The following is a 15,285-nucleotide window of genomic DNA, read 5'->3' on the forward strand; positions in this document are numbered from 1 at the left end:
CCTGCTGAAGAAGGTCCTGATCAAGCATGCGAAAGAGGTGGTGTCGGATCTCATTGACTCCTTCATGAAGAACCTCCACAATGTCACAGGGACCCTGATGACCGATACAGACTTTGTCTCAGCTGTGAAAAGAAGCCTCTTCTCCCATGGAAGCCAAAAGGCCACAGATATCATGGATGCCATGCTGGGTAAGCTGTATACCGTGATGTTCAAGAAATGCCCCGAGACGATGAGGAAAACCAAAGATAAGGCTGAGAGTTATTCCCTCATCTCCATGAAAGGAATGGGTGACCCTAAACACCGAAATGTGAACTTTGCAATGAAATCCGAAGCTAAATTAAAAGAGAAAGTGTACTCTCCGCACAAACCGGAGAAGACTTGTGCTGAGACTCTGGGTGAGCACATTATCAAAGAGGGATTGACCATGTGGCATAAAAACCAACAGAAAGAATGTAAATCTCCAGGTTTCCAGCGGGCAGCATTTGAAATGCCCGACCAACAGTGCAAGTCTCCCCCAGACATCCCCTGTGCATGTCCTGAGGATATCAGCAACTTCGGCCCCCTGCTGTGTCACCCAGAGAACGCTGACAGTATTATGTATGACTCAGATTCCTGGGCCAAGGACCTGATTGTGTCTGCCCTGCTCCTGATTCAGTACCACCTGGCCCAGGGAGGAAGAATGGATGCACAGAGCTTCCTGGAAGCTGCTGGAAGCACTAACTTTCCCAGCAAGAAGTCTCCTGTAGTTCCTGATGAGTCCAGCCTCAAGTCTCCTCATTTAGTAGGTGACCGAGAACAAGCAGAAAAGAAGGATCTAATGAGTGTTTTCTTCAATTTTATCCGGAACTTACTTGGTGAGACCATTTTCAAAAACGACCGTAGCTGTGAACCCAAGGTGCCAGAACATCCAGTTAAAGAAGAAATCAGCAACCCGTGTGAAAGACCTGCAACCCCTTGTCCCACCAGAAACTGTGAAGGTGATGAGGCTGGTGGTACCTTTTCTGGGCTGACTAAGATGGTGGCCAACCAACTAGATGGCCACATGAATGGACAGATGGTAGACCACCTGGTGGACTCGGTGATGAAGTTATGTCTCATTATTGCTAAGTCCTGTGACTCTCCCCTGGCAGAGCTGGGAGATGATAAATGTGGGGATGCCAGCAGGCCAACTTCAGCCTTCCCAGAAAATTTGTATGAGTGCTTACCAGCCAAGGCCACAGGGACGGCAGAAGCCCTACTGCAGAACGCCTACCAAGCTATCCACAATGAGTTGAGAGGTGTTTCAGGACAGCCTCCTGAAGGGTGCGCAGTGCCGAAAGTGATCGTCAGCAACCACAGCCTAGGTGACACGGTGCAGAACAAGCAACTCCAAGCTGTCCTCCAGTGGGTGGCTGCCTCTGAGCTCAATGTCCCCATTTTGTACTTCGCTGGTGATGATGAAGGGATCCAGGAGAAGGTAAGAAAGAAAAGCAAGACTAATTGGGAAAGTCTTCCCAAGGATTACTTTAGGTCTTAATTTCTGCTTTCTTTCTGAATGGGAAGGCAGTCACAGGAAAGGTAGAATGGAAAGAGTAACAGTTGGAAGACATGCTTCGTCACAGAGATAATGGGTCAAGTAAAATTAGATGCTATCCGATAAGAGGGATATCAAAGGGGAAAAAGGGGGATACATCACATCTTTGTCTGTTTTCTGCACTTACTAGTGAGAGTTTGCAAAGAGGAACTGCCAAGAAATTTGGTGAAGGAATCAGGTTGAGATCTGGGCTCCAGGCTGAGTTTAGGTGGGACAGCATTGCCCAGAGGAGGAGCTGCTGGGAAGTATCTCTGGGATGTCCTGGGGAAGGGGGCAAAGGATCTGGATTCATGACCTTTTGAACTCTGTTCTTCCTGTCTCAGTTGGTTGTCCTAGAGGTGTTAGGAATTTGAAGGAATTCCGTGACTCATACCTTTCTTCCTCCGGCATTCTCAATCAATTAAGAAGGGTAAGAGGGGCCAGCAGGTGGCGTGGCGGTTAAGGGTGCTGGACTCGCACATGGCTGACCACGGTTTAAGTCCTGGACCTGGCAGCTTGTTCTCTATCTCTCTGTTTGTCTGTCTCTGGTCAACATAGAAAAATAATGATAACAAATATTTTTTTTAAAAGAAGTAAGGAAAAAGACAGATGGGAACAATTGAGCACTGCTATTACTCACAAAGGTAATAAAGGCCTTCAAAGCCCTGTCCTTCTACCACAGGGTCCTAGTGAACCTTGGAAGTGCTCACTGAAATGGAAGTTTGAGAATGGAGAATATGCATGTTTATCCAAGTTACTGCTTCATAATAAAGTAGGAAGACTAAAAAAAAATAATAATAAATAAAAGAGGCCATCCCCACAATGCTCTTTGACCTCCTCTCTCTCAGCTTTAATGATCTCCTCTCAACTGAGGAAAGCACAGCTTGACATTAACCAAAATTCTTCCCTGTTTTCTTCTAGTACTTTTTAGACTTTGACCCATCTCGAATTTGTTTTTACGTAAGGTATGAAGTTTTTGGTTTTTTGTCTCTTAGGACCTGGTTTATTTTTATAGTGTTATTTATTCCAGGTTGGTGCTTCAAATTTAGAAGTCTGAATTTTTTTTAATTGTTAAAAATTTACTTGTAATCACAGTCCATCTTTATAGTGTACAACATGGTTTTTCCCAGCATGAATATGGTACATATTGGCCAAGTCAAAGATGTTACCGTATATACCGAATGTCTGCACTCTATAGCAGAAAGTGAAAGATTAGAAGGTATAAGAGCAGAGAGGCCAACTGTAGATACTAGAGACAGTATAGAAGGGGGTAGGATATAGGTTTGCATTTCTCTTATGTAGGTAATGAGGAATGAAATCACTGCCTCTTCATAAGTGTAATTTATTTTTAAAGTAATTTTATTATCATTATTATTATTATTATTATTTGGAGAGGTTTTTGCTATAGGGCACGTGTGCTCTCCAGAAAGACAGAGACAGAGAGAGAGACAGAAAGTAAAAAATCACCCCCCAGGGGGGATGGCCATGCCTCAATCCCTTCTCCTCCTTTCTCCTCTTGAGATCTTGGGCACCCACGCACATGGGCCCAGTGTGAATTTAAGCCACCGGATCTGGAACTCGAACCGCAGTCGACTACATGGTAGTCCAGTGACATAGCCATTATGCCAACTGCTGGTTATTATTATATATATATTTTTTAACTTGACCAGAGAGAGAGAGAGAGAAAATGAGAAAGCAAGCCACCAGGTCCAGGACTCGAACCATGGTTGGCCATGTGGGAATCTAGTGCCTCAATCACCGTGCCACCTGCTGGCTCTGATAAGTTTAATTTCTTCAGAAATTGCCAAACTGTTTTCCAAAGTGACTGTACCATTTTACATTCTCACCAGCAATTTATGTGGATGTCAGTTTCTCCACATCCTCATCAATGTTACTCTTTCACTTACTGCAGTCATTGTAGTGGTATCTCATGGTGGATTTAATCTGGCATACATACATTGAAATGACTAAGGACTCTGGACATTTTTTTGGACCCATTATCCATTCATTTACATTCTTTGGTGAGACATCTGTGCAGATCTATCGACCATGTTTTGATTAGTTTATTTGTTCTATTTAGAATTACAGACTTCTTTCCATCTTCTGGATTAAAGTCCTTTACCAGATGTATGATTTGCAACTGTATATATTTTTTCTCAGTCTGTGACTTGTTTCTTGATGAAACCTTTTGAAGAGTAAAAGCTTTTTTTTTTTTTTTTTTTTTTAGAAAGAGAGAGATTTTTGCTATAGGCGGTGTCCATCTGCTGGAGAGACAGAGAAACAGAAAGCAAGAAATCACCCCCCATGGGGTGATGACCACACTGCAATCCCTTCTCCTTTTGTGATTTCTTGGGCACACATACACGCGCATACCTGGCATGAGTTTTAAGCCACCAGGTCTGGGACTTGAAGTGCAACCGACCATGTGGGAGTCCAGCGACATAACCATTCTGCTATCCGCTGGTCCTGGAGAGTAAAAGTTTTCAATGATGAAGTCTAATTGATCATTTTTTGCTTTTATTTTGTGTTTGTTATCATAGCTAATGAGTTTTTGACTAGTGGTTTTCTACTGGGGGCAATTTTGCCTCCCAGGGGACATTTGTCCATATCTGGAGACATATTTGACTATCATAACAGGAGAGGAGAGTGTTACTGGAGTGGAGTGGGTAGAAACCAAAGATACTTACAAATGTCCTACAATTCACGTGATAACTCACAAGAAAGAATTATCTGACCTATTAGGTCAAGAGTGCTTAGAGGTAGAAACCCTAAAGTATCCCAAAGTCATGAAAATGGTTTTCCTCTTAAGTGTTTTGTAAGTTTAGCTCTTAGATTTAGTTCTATCTACATTGCATTGATTTTGTGTATGATGTGAGGCACGGATTCATATTTATTCTTTGCCTGTAGATATGCAGATGTCTCAGCACCATTTGTTAAAAACACCATTGAGGCCCGGACAGTGGCACAGCAATAAAACATGATACTCTGAGAGGCAATCTCACATGGGAAGGTTCCCAGTTCAAGTCCAGAGACTTTCCTGAATATGCCCAGGACTGACTCTCTCTCTCTCTTCCTTTCTTATGGAATAAAAAATGTTTTAAGTTAAAAAAAAATGAAAAGGACTATGGGCATCTGTCCCCACTGAATTATCCATGCCATTAGGTCAAGAGTGCTGAGAGGTAGAAATCCTAAATTATCCCAAAGTCATGAGAATTGTTTTCCTCTTAAGTGTTTTGTAAGTTTAGCTCTTAGATTTAGTTCTATCTACATTGCATTGATTTTGTGTATGATGTGAGGCACGGATTCATATTTATTCTTTGCCTGTAGATATGCAGATGTCTCAGCACCATTTGTTAAAAACACCATTGAGGCCCGGACAGTGGCACAGCAATAAAACATGATACTCTGAGAGGCAATCTCACATGGGAAGGTTCCCAGTTCAAGTCCAGAGACTTTCCTGAATATGCCCAGGGCTCCCTGAAGGCTGGGGTGGAAGATAGCATAAAGACCCTATGAGGGTTCTGACTCTCTCTCTCTTCCTTTCTTATGAAATAAAAAATGTTTTAAGTTAAAAAAAAATAAAAAGGACTAATGGGCATCTGTCCCCACTGAATTATCCATGCTCTTTACAAAATTATCTGGCCCAAAAAGTCAGTTGTCTGAAAGTATTAGACAAAAAGTTTTATTTTGTATTTGCATGGTATATCTTTTCTATAATTTCATGTTTAATCTATTTATATTGTTATATTTGAACTTTTTTTATAGGTAATATGTAGTTGAGTCATGTTTATGTCCATTCTGATAGTGTGCTTAGACTACATTTAGCTTAATATGCTGATACTTTGGGATTTAAGTCTACTATTTCATTATTTGTTTTTCTTTCCTGTTTTTCCTACTGTTTTCCCTTTGCTGCCTTCTTTTAGATTATAATGAACATAAGTAGCATTCCATTATAACTTATCAATTGTATTTTAACTATATTTCTTTTTTTAAAAAAAGGAATTATTTAATTTCATTCATTCATTCATTCATTCATTCATTTATTTTCACTTGACCAGAAAAAGACACATAAAGAGAAAGAAAGTGAGAAAGCAAGCCACCAGGTCCAGGACTCAGACCGTGGTTGGCCATGTGGGAGTCCCCAGTGCCTTAACCACCAGGCCACCTGCCGCCCCCCCATCTATATTTCTTTTTGTAGTTTAGTTTAAAAAAAAATTGTGTGTTTTCCCTAGGCATTGCAATATACTTAACTTTTCAGAGTCTGTGTAGAATCATGAGTTTACCAGTAGCCTAGTAGTAAAGGGACCCAGATTCCACATGGCCAGTCATGGTTCAAATTCTAGCCCCTCTGACTTAAAAACCACGCCAGGCATGAATGCGTGTATCCCTGCTCAAAAATCCCCAAAGGCGGGGGAAATGGACAACGGAGTCGCAGTGTGGCCAGGCCCTGCTGGGGAGCGCTCTCTCTCTTTCTATACGTACGCATGTTTCTCCATCTCTCTCTGTAGAGTGCACGTGCCCTCCGGCAATTTTAAAAGAAGTTTACCACTTAAACTAGAAATATCACTACCATAGAGACTCCTTTACCGTTCTCCTTTATATTCTAGTTGTCTACTTAATCTCCATATGAGGAGACTTCAAAAGTTCATGGAAAAGTAGAATTAAAGTATGAGTTTATTTTGGTGCAAAAGACTTTTGAAATCTGTGCATAGGTTTTTCATAATACACAGTTTCCTCGAACGTTTTGAAGATTCCCTCATACACTGGAAAAGCCCTCACACAATGCTACATTTGCTTTTAATGCTAAAATGTATTTGTAAAAACTGAAGAGATGGGCCAGCAGGTGGTGTGGTAGATAAGGGCGCTGGATTCTCACATGGCCAACCATGGTTCAAGTCCTGGACCTGGCGGCTTGCTTTCTCACTTTCCCTTTCTCTCTCTCTTCTCATCAAATAAAGAAAAAAGAAACAATAACAAATGGAAATAAATAAATAAATCTTTTTTAAAAACTGAAGAGAATAGTCTTATACTGAGAGTCTTACTGTTCGTATTACTCTTTATTTATTTTGATAGTACTAATTGTCTCTTGATATCATTTTCTTTCTCTCTGAAGAACTTCCTTTGGTAATTCTTCTAGAAAACTTTCTGGCAGTAAATCCTCCTAGGTTTTCTTTAATCTGAGAATGTCTTTATTTGACCTTCAATCCTGAACTATATTTCTGCTAGATATAGAATTCTGGTTTGGCAGGTTCTTTTTATTTTATTTTATTTTATTTTATTTTATTTTTTTTATTATCATCATCATAATCTTCTTTATATTACATTGGATTACATATAACTTTACAGTGTATTACATTGTTTTTTCAAAAGGGAATGCCATGCATGTCAGTCAGTACAGAGACATTAATCTCCCCACTTCAACATTCAATATCTTTTCTATGTTTTCCCCAATCATTATTTTTATTATTCTAATTATTTTTTAAAACAGTCAATTGCTATTTCTCATTTTGCTTGTAAAAATACTTTGCCCATCATGAAATACTTCTCAGACCAATCCAGTTGAGAATACTATACATGTCATCATCAACAGTTAATAAGCCCTGTTTCTCACTAACGTCCTGCCTCTCTATTGTTCACTTGCTATCTTTCTCTATCCTCTTCTCTTCACTTACCCCATTCCACACTGTCCTATTCTCATTAAGTACCTTCACTGCTTTTATGTCCTCCGATTTTTTGCTCTCTATCATAGAGTGCGGATAGTCGGTATATATTGAGTGAATACATACAATATCTTTCTTTCATAGCCTGGCTTACTCACATGTTCTTTTTTTTGAGAGGTTTTTGCTATAGGGCATGTGCGCTCACCAGACAGACAGAGAGAGATTTATCTGCATTTCCCTTATGATGAGGGATGTCGAGCATTTCCTCATATGCTTTTTGGCTGTTCGTATGTCTTCCTTAGAGAGACTTTTGTTCAGCTCACTTTCCCATCTTTTAATCGGGTTAATCATTTTTTTTCGCATAAGGCACTTGAGTTCCCTATGTATTCTCGTTATCAGTCCCTTGTCTGAGGCATATTTAACAAAAATATTTTCCCATTCTGAGGGTTGTCGGTTCACACTTGTTACTGTGTCCTTTGCTGTGCAGAAACTTCTTAGTCTAATATAGTCCCACTTGTCTATTTTAGGGATTATTGCCTGTGCTTTGGGAGTCTTATTTAAGAAGTCTTTGCCTACTCCAATGTCTCCCAGAGTTTCCCCAGCATTTTCCACAAGTAGTTTTATTGTCTGAGGTCTTAGGTTCAGATCTTTGATCCATTTTGAGTTGACTGTTGTTAATGGTGAAAGATGGGGGTTCAGTTTCATCTTTCTGCAGGTGGATACCCAGTTTTTCCAGCACCATTTACTAAAGAGGTTTTCCTTTTCCCAATGGATTGACTGATATCCTTTGTCAAAGATCAGTTGGCTATAAGCTTTGGGAGTTATTTCTGGGGTCTCTATTCTCTTCCATTGGTCCACATGTCTGTTTTTATGCCAATACCATGCTGTTTTGATGACCACAGCTTTATAGTATATCTTGGGATCAGGGAGTGATATGCCTCCTACTCCATTCTTCTTACGCAGGATTGCTTTTGCAATACGAGGTCTTTTATGGTTCCAGACAAATTCTATAATTGTCTTTTCTAGATCTCTGAAGAATATCTCTGGTATTTTGATTGGAATTGCATTAAACATGTAGATTAATTTGGGTAGAATTGCCATTTTGATTATGTTAATTCTACCAATCCAGGAGCATGGGATGTCCTTCCACTTTTTTATGTCACTTTCAATGTCTTTTTTAAGATTCTCGTAGTTTTCTTTATAAAGGTCTTTGACTTTCTTAGTTAGGTTTATCCCTAGATATCTTATACATCTTGTGGCTATGGTGAAAGGGATTCCTTTCTTCAGCTCTGCTTCATTCAACTTGTTGTTCATAAATAGAAATGCTATAGATTTTTGGATATTGATTTTGTATCCTGCCACCTTACTGTATTCACTTATTACTTCAAGCAGTTTTTTCATGGATACCTTTGGGTCTTCTAAGTATACCATCATGTCATCTGCAAATAAAGATATTTTCAACTCTTCTTTGCCTATTCGAATGCCTTTAATACTGTTCTCTTCTCTGATTGCAATAGCTAAGACTTCCAGTACTATATTAAAGAGCAGTGGAGAAAGTGGGCAGCCTTGCCTAGTACCTGTTTTCAGAGGAAAAGCTTTCAGCTTTTCCCCATTCAGTATAATATTAGCTGTAGGTTTTTCATAGATTGCTTTTATTGTGTTCAGAAATGACCCTTCTATACCAATCTTACTGAGAGTCTTAATCATAAAAGGATGTTGTATTTTATCAAACGCTTTCTCCGCATCAATTGAGATGATCATATGGTTTTTATCTTTCTTTCTGTTAATGTGGTGTATTACATTTATGGTCTTGCGTATATTGAACCACCCTTGCATCCCTGGTATAAAGCCTACCTGGTCGTGATGAATGATCTTTGTTATATGTTGTTGGATACGATTTGCGAGTATCTTGTTGAGAATTTTCGCATCTATATTCATCAATGATATTGGTCTGTAGTTTTCCTTTTTTGTCATATCCTTATCTGTTTTGGGGATGAGGATGATGGAGGCTTCATAAAATGAATTTGGAAGGTTTCCTTCCTTTTGAATCTTTAGAAATAATTTTAGTAAGATAGGGGTTAATTCTTCCTTGAAAGTTTTGTAGAATTCACAAGTGAAGCCATCTGGGCCTGGGCTTTTCTTTGTTGGGAGATTATTAATTACTGATTCAATCTCCTGGCTTGTTATAGGTCTATTCAGATTCTCTATGTCTTCCTGATCCAATCTTGGTAGTTTATATGCATCCAGGAATTTGTCCATCTCCTCCAGGTTATCTTGTTTGTTGGCGTAAAGTCGCTCATAGTATCCTCTAATGATATTATGTATTTCTGCTATGTCCGTGGTAATATTGCCTGTTTCATCACATATTTGATTAATCTGGTTTCTTTCTTTCTTCTTCTTGATCAGTCTAGCCAATGGAGTATCGATCTTGTTGATCTTTTCAAAGAACCAGCTTTTGCTTTCATTTATTTTCTGTATGGTTCGTTTATTTTCTATTTCATTTATTTCTGCTCGAACCTTTATTATTTCTTTTCGCCTGGCATTTTGGGGGTTCGTTTGTTGTTGTTTTTCCAGTTCTCTGAGGCATGATGATAAGTTATCTACTTGCCATCTTTCCATCCTTTTCTTATGTGCACTAATTGCTATGAATTTCCCTCTTATGACTGCTTTTGCTGTGTCCCATAGGTTCTGGACACTTGTGTCCTCATTATCATTTGTTTCCATAAATTTGTTTATTTCAGCCTTAATTTCTTCAGTAGTGAAGAAGTCATTCAGAAGTAGGTTGTTCAGTTTCCATGTGTTCGTGTGTTTTCGGGGTTGTTTCTTGAAATTAATCTTGAGTTTAATTCCATCATGGTCAGAGAAGATGCTGGGTACAGTTTCTATGCCTTTGAATCTGTAAAGGCTTGATTTGTGTCCTAATATATGATCTATCTTTGAAAAGGTTCCATGTCGGGGTGAGAAAAATGTATATGTTGTGGATGTAGGGTGGAAAGTTCTATAGATATCTGTCAAGCCCATTCCATTTATAGTATCATTTAAGTCCTGTATCTCTCTATTTATTTTCTGTCTAGAAGATCTGTCTATAGGAGATAACGGGGTGTTGAGATCTCCAACAATTATAGTATTTTTCCCTATGTCTCCTTTTAGCTCCAGCAGTCTTTCCTTCACATATTTAGGCGCACCTGAGTTGGGTGCGTAGATATTTATAAGGGTTATATCTTCTTGCTGGATTACCCCATCTACTATTATATAATGCCCTTCTTTGTCTCTTCTTACAGTCTTTGTTTTAAAATCTATTTTGTCTGAGATCAATATCGCTACTCCAGCCTTTTTTTGATTTCCATTTGCATGGAATATCTTTTTCCAGCCCTTGACTTTTAGTCTATGTATATCTTTATCCATAAGGTGAGTTTCTTGTAGGCAACAGATAGAGGGTTTCTGTTTTCTTATCCATTCAGCTAGTCTATGTCTCTTAACTGGGGAATTTAATCCATTGACATTCAATGTAATTATCGATATTTCCATACCTGATCCTATCATTAAGTGAGCCATTTTCTTAGTTGTTTTTTGTTCTCGTATAACTGTCTCTGATTTTTTAGTTTTCCTGGTATAGTACTCCCTTCAAAACCTCTTGAAGAGCTGGTCTGGTGTTGGTAAATTCCTTCAAATTTTGTTTATTTGAGAATGTTTTTATCTTTTTTTCCCATATAAAAGATAATTTTGCCGGGTATAGTATTCTTGGTTGAAATTGTTTTTCACTCAACACTTTGACTATGCTTCCCCATTCTTTCCTTTCCTGCATTGTTTCTGCTGAGAGATCCGATGTTAGCCTGATGGGGTGACCTTTGTAAGTAACCTGGCGTTTCCCTCTTGCCAACTTTAGTATCTTGTCTTTGTCTGTTGTTTTTGCCAGTCTGGCTATGATGTGCCTTGGAGATGATCTTCTTGGGTTGATTCTACTTGGGGTCCTCTGTATTTCTTGGGTCTGGATATTTGAATGCCTTTCTAGATTTGGAAAGTTTTCTTCCAGGATCTCATGGAATAAATTTTCCAGGCCCTTATTATTTTCTTCCTCCTCCGGAATACCAATTATCCGAATGTTGGGGCGCTTGATGGTGTCCAGTATTCCTCGTATATTATCCTCATTTTTCATGGTTGTTTTCTCAATCTTCTTGATACTTTTTTCTAGGTCAGATGTTTTGTCTTCTACATTAGAGTTTCGGTCTTCTGCCTGGTCTAACCTACTTTTAATGCTTTCAAGGGAGGTTTTGATTTCCTCTATCACATTCTTCAAACCTAGAAGTTCCATCTGGTTCTTGTTTAGGGTATCCATTTCTTCTTTCAAGTCATTAAAGGACTTCCTCATCTCCTGGAGCTCCTTGTCTCTTTTCTCTTCCATCTCAGTTAGTTTGGTCACTACAAATATTCTGAATTCCTTATCAGACATGTCCACGACGTCCATTGTATTGACTGTGGGTGATGTAGGCTTGATGATTTCCCTTGACGGAGAGGCCTTTTGTTGGTTGCTCATATTTCTTGAGCCTTTGTGATTGTTCTTAGTCATCAGGTAATCTATATGTTTCTTGCTAACTTATTTAAGGTATCTCTGATTCTAAAAAGTTGTACAGGCTTAGAAGATTGATGATTTATCTTATGGTTGGCCTACCTGTTACTCACAATTACCATTAACTGTTGCCACTAGCCCTGGAAGGCCCAAAGTCCTCGCTGTATCTAAGGAGTGGTGAGCCTTTAACTGACCAAATAAGCAACACCCCAAGAGCAAAGAAAAACAAAATGGAAAAGCGCCGCACGCTATCAAATCACCAAAATTCAAAGAGTCCAAAGGCTAGTGGAAAGGGATCAGACAATGAATGACAGTACCAGGTTGGTCGGGCCTGCAGCCTCAGTCCGCCTGGTGTTCGGAACTGCTGGCCGGCTCGATCCGGGTTTCGGGTGGGGAGGGGTGTGGGTTCGCCTTAAAGTCCCAGGCAACCAACCTGGGGTCCAAGGAGGAAGGACGGTGGGGATGCGTAGAGTTTCGGTAGGGTCCTTGGCAGGTTCTTTTTGTTAGTATTTTAAAAATACATCACTTCCTTATGGCCTCTATGGTTTCTGATGAAAAATTGGTGTCATTTGAATTGCAATTCTCCTCATAAATAATGTGTTGGTTTTCTTTGGCTGCACTCAGAGTTTTTTTCTTTCATAATTTTTTTTAAAGCAATTTAATTACGATAGGTCTTGGAGTAAATTTCTTTGGGTTTATTTTATTTAAGATATGCCAAGCTTTTTGAATCTATAGATTTATGTCTTTTGACAAGTTAAGGAAGCTTTTATCTATTATTTCTTCAAATGTATTTTCAAATATTTCTTCAGATTTTCTTTTTTTTCTTTTTTTTTTTTTTTTGAGAGGTTTTTTTTCACTATAGGGCATGTGTGCTCACCAGACAGAGAGAGACAGAGAGACAGAAAGCGAGAAGATGGAGGATGGCCACGCCGCAATCCCTTCTCCTCCATTCTCCTCTCAGGATCTTGGGCACGCATGCACACGTGCCCGGCGTGAGTTTTAAGCCACCGGGTCCGGGACACAAACCGCGGTTGATTACGTGGGAGTCCAGCGACATAGCCATTACGCTAACTGCTGGTCCTGTAATGGATTTTTTTAAAGAATTATTTTATTTAACTTTCTTTTAATTTGGCCAGAGAGGGACGAAGGAAGAGAGAGAAAGTGAGAAAGCAAGTGGCCAGGTCTGGGACTCAAACCATGGTCAGCCATGTGGGAGTCCAGCGCCCTTAACCACTACGCCACCTGCCGGTCCCTCAATTATTTTTTCTGTACCACCATTTCCGGGGAAATTCTAATGATGTAATATTAAATCTTTTGGTGTTGTCCATAGGTCCCTGAGCTCTATTTATTTTTATTTATTTATTTTTGGTAAAAGGTTTAAGCACAGATTATTTCAACTGATTGACCTTTGAGCTTTTGGTTTCTCCTTTCTCCTCTATTCTGCTATGTAGCCCATCTGTTTCATTTTTATTTTGGATTTTTTTTTTCTTTTTTAGTGGAACCGAATTTCCACTCTGTTCTTCTGTACATCTTTCCTCTGCTAAGACTTTCTTTGTATTTGTCACAAGGGTACCCATGTATACGTTAGTTTCTCACGAGGATATTGCTCCCTCTGAAAACAGTGCCTGATAGTTGGCCCATTCATTTGCCCTTTGATGCTTCCTCGTGGAGACAGGTCAGAATGCACAAAATAAAAATATGGTTACTTGGCGACAGTGAATGCCGTGAGGATGCCAATGAATGGCAAAGCCCTGTACTTACACTAGAATAGCTGCTTTCACTGTTTTTTCCCATTTTGTGATTGGAATGAGGACTGAGCCAAGGGTTCAGAGCCCTGGGTGTGAGTCGTGACCGCCAAGCATGAGCAGTGTGGTTCAGGCACGTCTCCTACCCTCTGGCCCAGTTCCCAGGAGGGTTGAATCGGTCTCTGAGGGCTCCCTGCTCCAGCACTCCAGGGTTCTCTGGCCTGTGGGCATGAAAAGCAGCAGCTGCCTCTGTCCATGCATGTTTTGTCTTTGCCCTTGTTGGTTTTAGGACAATGATGGAGGGTGAGCTTAGAACCTTAGGACACCTAAGAGAGCAGGAACACTGTCGACACGCCCACTGGAAGCAAAGCCTTATGAGGGAAAACAGGAAGTGTTTAGTCTTAACAAGAAATCACGTTTTTCAGACCGTGGACATGTGGATGTTAACATCTCTTATCACATGAGCGGTGATGCCGCCACCTCTTTCCTGTCAAGCAGACCAGCCAACTTCACAGTTAAAGATGTCTTCCCCATGTCTGATTTGAGTCCTTTCTGCAGCATCTCCCAAAGGTCACCTGGCCTCCCTGCTCTCTCCTGGCCAGGCGCTTTCTGGCCCGTTGGGTGCTCTGCTCTTCACCCCGAACCACTGTCTTCTTTCCTCTCCACAGCTGCTCCAGCTGTCGGCTGCCGCTGTGGAGAAGGGCCGCAGTGTGGGCGAGGTCCTGCAGTCAGTACTGCGCTACGAGAAGGAGCGCCAGCTGGACGAGGCGGTGGGGAACGTCACACGGCTGCAGCTGCTGGACTGGCTGATGGCGAACCTGTGATCGGCGCCCACCCACCGCGGTCCCCTCCAGCGGCGGCCCAGCCCTCCTTCCTCCTCACCCCCCAGCTCCCTCTCCAGATCCTCACAGAGCCCTAACATTATCCTCACACCACTCACACCAAAGACACGTCATCTTAATGCTGGTCACTGGATTTTGCAGATTTTCCTGTCTATGCGAGCAAGGACATAAGATTAAAAACAATTACAGTACAAGGGCTCCAGGCGCTTGGTTTCTCTGGGGTCTGATGGGGCAATAAGGTAAAGAGATCTCAGGCGTGGACAACCATCAGATGGGGAGCAGAGGTAAAACGGTGTTGGGTGGAGAGGCTGCCTCAGGGCCCCTGTCTCTGTGCCACCGTTTGCGGCTCTCCTCAGATTCCTTTGAAGCCACAATTTTTCGAGAATTACCTCAGTCTATCATAGCCATGAACATCAGAAAATAGTTTCTACCATCCTATCAAATTCATTCAAATTATGTTGAGGACTGGGCTTCATGTCCTGTCTCAGAGCTGCAGAAGCACTGTCCAACTCCAGATGTATCCCTAGTTAAAGATACCACCCAAAATGATTCCTATGACCTAAATTTGATTGCCAGTTTAGTGACCTTCTGGCCACAGAACGTGGGACAAGTCACCAGCTATGTTATAGCACTGGTCTGACTGAAATGTCTATCGTCTCACTCAAGGAACACTTCCTGCTCTCATCCTGCCCTTTCTGTTGAATTTGATATTCTGGACCCATTTTTCCTTCTAGAAACTTACTTTTCCATTGACTTCTGGCTTTTCTGTTTCTCTAAGTCTCTTGGGGGCTCTACTCAACTTTATCAACTTCTCATTACTTGTGTGCCCTGGGACTTTCTCTCAACCCTCTCTTATTTCCACTGTTATTGTTCCTGGGTTGTCTGTCCTATGATTATAACCATGTAGAAATGATACATT

The 15,285-nt window shown here is 40.7% G+C and overlaps 1 protein-coding gene across 2 annotated transcripts in view; it reads left to right on the plus strand.

The window, feature by feature from the left end:
• The window catches only part of AKAP3 (A-kinase anchoring protein 3), a 39,640-nt gene extending 25,082 nt beyond the window's left edge, over positions 1 to 14,558 (plus strand). For both annotated transcript variants that reach the window (XM_006172025.2, XM_006172026.2), the window contains exons 5-6: positions 1 to 1,456; positions 14,193 to 14,558. In XM_006172025.2, coding sequence (XP_006172087.1) covers positions 1 to 1,456; positions 14,193 to 14,348 — 1,612 coding nt within the window. In that variant the 3' untranslated portion in view covers positions 14,349 to 14,558. The remainder of the gene's footprint in view (positions 1,457 to 14,192) is intronic.
• Positions 14,559 to 15,285: the final 727 nt, after the last annotated feature.

Source organism: Tupaia chinensis, unplaced genomic scaffold (genome assembly GCF_000334495.1).
Source record: "Tupaia chinensis unplaced genomic scaffold, TupChi_1.0 Scaffold150288_1, whole genome shotgun sequence".
NCBI lineage: Eukaryota > Metazoa > Chordata > Mammalia > Scandentia > Tupaiidae > Tupaia > Tupaia belangeri.